Source organism: Notolepis coatsorum (genome assembly GCF_963971535.1).
Source record: "Notolepis coatsorum genome assembly, contig: SCAFFOLD_158, whole genome shotgun sequence".
NCBI lineage: Eukaryota > Metazoa > Chordata > Actinopteri > Aulopiformes > Paralepididae > Notolepis > Notolepis coatsorum.
This window is the reverse complement of record NW_028172861.1, coordinates 56,046-63,259: the sequence shown is the minus strand read 5'-3', so window position 1 is coordinate 63,259 and position 7,214 is coordinate 56,046. Positions and strand designations below refer to the sequence as shown.

At 45.8% G+C, this 7,214-nt stretch overlaps 1 protein-coding gene across 1 annotated transcript; it reads left to right on the top strand.

The window, feature by feature from the left end:
- Positions 1-243: 243 nt before the first annotated feature.
- LOC311247956 (crooked neck-like protein 1) lies at positions 244-2,383 on the top strand (the record flags this gene model as incomplete). Its single annotated transcript, XM_084338932.1, has 1 exon — positions 244-2,383. The coding sequence occupies exon 1, from the start codon at positions 335-337 to the stop codon at positions 2,381-2,383; it is 2,049 nt and encodes a 682-aa protein (XP_084195058.1). The 5' UTR covers positions 244-334.
- Between the last annotated feature and the right edge of the window lie 4,831 nt (positions 2,384-7,214).

Sequence of the window (7,214 nt, the reverse complement as noted above, 5' to 3'; positions counted from 1 at the left end):
TTTGATTTGATTTAACTTGATATATGGATACAGATATCCCCCTATAATAGTTAGAGGGTAAATGCTACCATTGTATGATGTTATAATAGAACCTTCTAGAACATAGAACCTTCTACACCGTTTGTGGTGATGTCATAATAGAACATTCTAGATGACATACCGATTATAGCTCAACTATAGATTATAGCCGAATCACTTCCTGGTTGGGTACTGTCATGGTGGTTCACATTCTGTTGTGAAGTAACCGAAACGTTCTAATTTACGGCGTGTTTATGTTGATATTTTACAATTAACTTACGCATTTACTGTGCATTTTTCCTAATCTGTCAGAAACATGGCTTCCACGGCGGCAGGCAAACAGAGAATACCGAAAGTGGCGAAGGTGAAAAACAAAGCTCCAGCAGAGGTGCAAATCACTGCTGAGCAACTACTCCGAGAAGCTAAGGAGAGAGAGCTCGGACTTCTGCCACCTCCACCGAAGCAGAAGATCACTGATGAAGAGGAGCTGAATGATTACAAATTGAAGAAGAGAAAGGGATTTGAGGATAACATAAGAAAAAACCGCACTGTCATCAGCAATTGGATAAAGTACGCACAATGGGAAGAAAGCTTGAAGGAAGTCCAGAGGGCTCGCTCAATTTACGAGCGTGCACTGGATGTAGATCACCGCAACATTGCTCTGTGGTTGAAGTATGCCGAGATGGAGATGAAAAATCGCCAGGTGAACCATGCCCGCAACATCTGGGACAGAGCCATCACCATTCTGCCACGCGTCAACCAGTTCTGGTACAAGTACAGTTATATGGAGGAGATGCTGGGGAACGTTGCTGGCTGCAGGCAGGTGTTTGAGCGATGGATGGAATGGGAACCAGAGGAGCAGGCCTGGCATTCTTACATCAACTTTGAGCTGCGCTACAAGGAAGTTGACAAGGGCCGCCCTATTTATGAGCGATTCGTGCTTGTCCATCCCGATGTGAAGAACTGGATCAAGTACGCTCGTTTCGAAGAGAAACACGGTTACGTTGCACACGGCAGAAAGGTCTTTGAAAGGGCGGTGGAGTTCTTCGGTGAGGAATATGTGGACGAGAGCCTCTTTGTGTCCTTCGCCAGGTTCGAAGAAAAGCAGAAAGAGTTTGAGCGTGTCCGAGTCATCTACAAATACGCTCAGGACAGGATCCCCAAGCAGCAGGCGCAGGAGCTATTCAAGAACTACACCGTGTTCGAGAAGAGGTTCGGAGACAGGAGAGGGATAGAGGACGTCATCGTCAGCAAGAGACGATTTCAGTACGAAGAGGAAGTCAAGGCGAGTCCACACAACTATGACGCCTGGTTTGATTACCTACGCCTTGTGGAGAGCGACGCCGACCCAGACACGGTGAGAGAGGTGTACGAGAGAGCCATCGCTAACATGCCGCCCATACAGGAGAAGAGGCACTGGAGGCGCTACATCTATCTGTGGATAAACTATGCGCTGTACGAAGAGCTCGAAGTCGAGGATCCTGAGAAAACGAGGCAGGTGTATCAGGCGTGCCTCAACCTCATCCCTCACAAAAAGTTCACATTTGCCAAGATGTGGCTCCTCTATGCCCAGTTTGAGATCCGACAGAAAAACCTCCAGGGAGCAAGAAGAGGCCTGGGCACCGCCATAGGTAAAAGTCCCAAGAACAAGCTGTTCAAGGGCTACATTGAGCTCGAGCTGCAATTGCGTGAATTCGACAGATGCAGGAAACTGTACGAGAAGTACCTGGAGTTTGGCCCAGAGAATTGCACCACGTGGATCAAATTCGCAGAGCTGGAGACCATCCTCGGTGACACAGAAAGTGCTCGCGCCATCTTTGAGCTTGCCATCGGACAGCCACGCCTCGACATGCCGAAGGTGCTGTGGAAGTCCTACATCGACTTTGAAATTGAACAGGAGGAATATGACCACACCAGAGACCTTTACAAAAGGCTGCTGCAACGCACTCAGCACGTCAAGGTATGGATCAGCTACGGTCAGTTTGAGCTGTCCATCGACACCCCCGACCGGATGCAGAGGAGCAGGCAGATCTACGAGGAGGCCAACAAGAGTCTGCTCAGCTGCGAGGAGAAGGAGGAGCGCCTGATGCTGCTGGAGTCGTGGAGGGACTTTGAGAGGGACTTCGGCTCGGAGAGCTGCAGGGAGCGGGTGAGGGATCTCCAGCCTGAGAAGGTGAAGAAGAGGAGGAAGCTCACCGCTGAGGACGGGTCCGACGCCGGATGGGAGGAGTACTACGATTACATCTTCCCAGAGGATGCAGCCAACCAGCCCAACCTCAAGCTGCTCGCCATGGCCAAGATGTGGAAGAGGAAACAGCAAGTGGAGGCAGGGGAGAATCACTTCCAGGTTGTGGTGATGTCATAGTAGAACCTGCGAGAGTAAAGGGCCAATTCACCTAATAAGGTATTTGCATTCCCCGATAAACTAATATAGAGTTACCGATGATAACCTCAGAGACGTCTGAACGAACCCCAATATGTTGATCCAATCGACCTAGGCCTTGATATCGACCTAACCCTCCCGCAAGGAGAGGTTACTGACCTAATCTAAAAGGGATACTTCAAAGCATAAGTTGTACTTTACGTACGTATGTATTATTACTGTTTATCTAGCGCGCTTTTAATTAAAACACCGGTTATTGTTATAACTCTGCCTCTGGTCTACTATTCTTTTAATTGTGTATATTACTCCTTGTCGCATTCGAACCTAGAACTGTGCCCGTGGCAAACAGCTGTTACTGGTATTAACACAAGTGCTACACAGGCAACTACCGCCCTGTTTCTATTCTCAAAAGTACCTAGCGGAAAAAAATCTAATCTACGAATTCCAATCTGGCTTCAGAACATCCCACTCCACTGACACATGCCTTCTCTATTTGAATGACCACATCAAACAAAAGGTGGACGCAGGCAAATACTGCGGCATGGTCATGCTGGACCTACAAAAGGCCTTTGACACGGTCAATCACTCCATTCTGATTGACAAGCTAAAAGCAATTGGTTTTGATAGTCTATCAGTGAGCTGGATGCAATCCTACCTTGAGGGGAGGGAACAGATGGTGGAGGTAAACCGTACCCTATCCCCCCCCCTCACAGTGAGCTGTGGTGTTCCACAAGGAAGCATACTAGGACCGCTACTGTTCCTAATTTATGCAAATGACATGTCGTCAGCTTGTGACTGCAACTTGTTCCTGTTTGCAGACGACTCAGCCCTGCTGGTCTCTGACAAGAACAAGTTACATGTTGAAAAAACCCTCAGCTCGGAACTAGGCAGAATCTGCATATGGCTCGCTGATAACAAACTATCATTACACATGGGCAAAACAGAGTCCATTCTCTTCGGTTCAAATAACAAACTCAGCAAGACCGACGGCTTCTCAGTTACAGTGGGTGACAATATTGTCACAAGGAAAGATGAAATTACCTACCTGGGTTCCATCCTAGAGGCTAATCTCTCCTGTGACAAAATGGCATCCAATGTAATAAAAAAAGTCAACCAACGAACTCGATTCTTGTACCGGATCTCCTCTCTGGTAAACAAGAATACCCTGAAGACTCTGGCAGGAGCACTCATTCAGGGGTACTACGACTATGCTTGCACCTCATGGTACCAAAGCACCTCAAAGGCGCTAAAAACAAATTTACAAACATCTCAAAACAAACTGGTCAGACTACTGCTTGACCTTACTCCTAGAACCCACCTCACCCCTGTCCACTTTGACAACCTAGGATGGCTTAGAGTAGACGACAGAGTACATCAACTTGCAATGGGCCTGGTCTACAAGATACACTACACGACCAAGGTACCCATGTACATGTCAAAATACTTCCCAAAGGTCAGTGAATACCACGATCACAACACCAGAGGGAGCTCCACAAATCATGTTAAACCCAGATTCGGCTCAAATAAGGGACTAAACACGTTTCGCAATTATGCCACATCAATGTGGAACGCCCTACCCAAAGCTGTAAAGGAATGTGGATCACTACCCACTTTCAAAACCTCTCTCAAGGGACACCTACGGGAGACTGCAATTCAACACTGGCCCCTGTAAATATCCTAACCCAACCCCCTCCAATGTACAGTCACTTACCTAGTATGGTTTTGTCAATAGTCCAATGTACAATTTTGTTTGTCTGTACAGTGTCTCCCCCCCCCCTCAATGTACAGTTTTGCCAATGTACAGTAATTTACCTAGTATGGTTTTGTCAATAGTCCAATGTACAATTTAGTTTGTTTGTACAGTGTCTCCCCCCCCCCCCCCCCCTCAATGTACAGTTTTGCTTGTTTATACAGTGTGCCCCCCCCCCCCCCCCAACCACCTCCAATGTAGATTACCCAGTATGGTTGTCAATATCCCAGTGTACCCAACCCCCCCCACCCAACCTCCTCCAATGTACAGTTTCTACGTCAAATGTATATACTCCCTTTTCCTGACTCCTTCTGTATCACAAACGGTACTGTATTTGCAAATCTGGTATGTCATAAATGTATAGATGTAGCAGTACTGACTATCTGTATGTCATGTATGTCATATATGTCCTGATGAATTGAAAATGGGGGACCCTGATGTAAACAAGACGAAAGTCTTTCTCTGGTCTGCATCCCCTTAACAATTGTGTGTATTGAGCTGTACTGTATTGTACCCATTCTGCAATCTGTTAATAAAGTTTTCAATCAATCAATCAATCAAATATAATTATCATCAATTATTAAATCGATAATTTATTAAAAACAACAGCTTGCTAAGCTAACAAGCTAACGTTGCTACTATTATTGTTTATTTATTCCGTGGGACCCTGTGCAGTGTGCTGAACCAAGCCGAACGTGTATCAGAGCTAGAGGGAGCAGAGGGTCTCTATTCCACATTGATCACACAGACTACTTAGCTCAATCATCATAACCAACTTTAATCACTTTTTGTTTTAATCATATTTTATTGATACGGCATTAATAAGGCTATGTCATTATGACATAACTGACAACCAAGGGTGTAAAGGTACACGTATCAGTACCGAACCGAACCGTGTCAGTGTGTATACCGTACCGTACCGACCGGCTGTGTAGTGTACCGAACGAATACAACGGTATGTTAACCACTAATGACCGCCCACCGGGGGCTGTTTTTTTCACAATCTAATATAATTATATCTAATATAATTTTTTTTTTTTTACAAGTCGATTATTAATTTCAATATAGAATATCCGTTGACAGCCCTACAAGTACAATTAGTTACTGCACACTACATCACCCCTGAGTGGAACATGGAAAGCCACTGTACCGAAAACCGTACCGAACCTCGACTTCAAAACCGAGATACGTACCGTACCGTGGTTTTTGTGTACCGTTACACCCTTACTGACAACACATCATCACTGATTGTCCACCACAGTGTTTTACTCGTTTGCCTATTGTTTGTCTATTTATGTCTATTTTCTTTTATTGGTCTTTTTCCCCCTCCTTTTTCCTCCGATTTTCTCCCATCCTAATGTTAGTCGTTATGCCAATTCCCAATCCCCTTCCTGGTCGCTGCGCACCTACCCCCCACAGTCAGTCTGGGAGAGTGGAGGCTACCACGTGCTTCCTCCGACACACGTGTAGCCAATCAACCGCTTCTTTTCACCTGGCAGCGCGGACTCTCACTGAGAGGGTGTAACGTGTGGAAGGATCACACTATCCCACTTAGATCCTATCCGCGCTGAGCAGGCGCCCCGACCGAACTGTAGGAGTCGCTGTTTACAACGACCCGGACCCACCCCGCCAGCTTCTCCCACCCTCTAATACAGCCAATTGTATTAGTGTGAACGGCCAGCCAAGCTGGTGACAACGCCGGGAGCTGTGGCGAATCCAGTGTCTCCGGCGTTGGTAACGAACACAATCTCCGCTACGCCACCTGACCGCCTTATTTATGTCTATTTTAACGTTTGTCAACTGTAATGTGTTGACTGATGAGAGCTATTGGATACCTGACTCTCTACCTCGCTCCTCTTCTGCTGCCCGCTGACCTCTGACCTCACTAGAGGGCCATGTGTCCACAGTGCCCCCCTTGCCACAAGCTTTATCCACAAGACATAAGAACATGTAGACGAAACGGTGTGATATAGATGACACATACTAGATGGATAACGCAAGATAAAACAAAAAACGTCCCATAACATACAAAATGATGAATTGAAGAACCGCTTAGCTTCCAACGGTTATTTGGCTATAGGTCTGTCTGGCCTCCAGAGCACCTAAAGTGTAAGAACATGTGTTCTGTGACCACCGTGATCTTAAACATCTTCATCGTACGTGACATGTGACATGCATTGCCCTCACGGAGATGCGTGAGGTGAGATTTAGATTTAGACAGCATACAAAGGAGGATGTCATTGATTTAAATTTCTTACATTTACATTGACTCATTTAGCCTTTTATCCAAAGCGACTGTTTGTCTTTTTGTACAACAATTAGTCAGCAGGAAGGGTACAACTCTGACAGCAACCGTTGTACTGTCTTTTACCATTATGCACTTTGCTACTAAATAATATTCCTTGCCTATATTACTACCTGGTACCTGCTAATATGTCTTTACTACTATGCACTGAAGTCTGTAGCACCCAAGTTCAGCACTGTTTGACGAACACTGTTACTCAGCTGAACGAGTTGTACCCTTCCTTGTAACAATCCCAGGTCCTGGGGGGCCTGGGTTAAGGAGAACAATACCACTGGACACTCTCTACCTCCTTTCAATGATCACACACTACCCTCTAGTGGTCACCAGCAGATGGTGCAGGCTAGCACATTAAGCATTATTGACTAATCGTATTCATATAATTAATAGTATGATTAGTGTGATTCCGTGGTGTGTGTTGTCATTGTTGTCGTTCCCTTCCCTGGTGTGATGTTCTCTCCTGTCTGGTGTTGTTGTTGTAATCTTAGCTTGTGTTTAGTTTGTTAATTTTGTGTTAGACTGGCCTGACCAGGTGTTGCCAATGTTAATTAGTCAGGGTATATAATGTGTGTGTCTCCCTTTCCTCATTGTGGTGTCATTTCCTCCTGTTACCTGTTTCCTGCCCACGTCGTTGCTCCCCCTTGGTTGTCTAGTAAGTGTAGTGTTTGTTTTTGCCTGTTTGTTTTACGTTTCTCCAGTTTATTGTTCTTATGTCAGTTTGTTTGCGCGCTTTACTTTCGTTTGTTTGTGCTCTAGTCTTT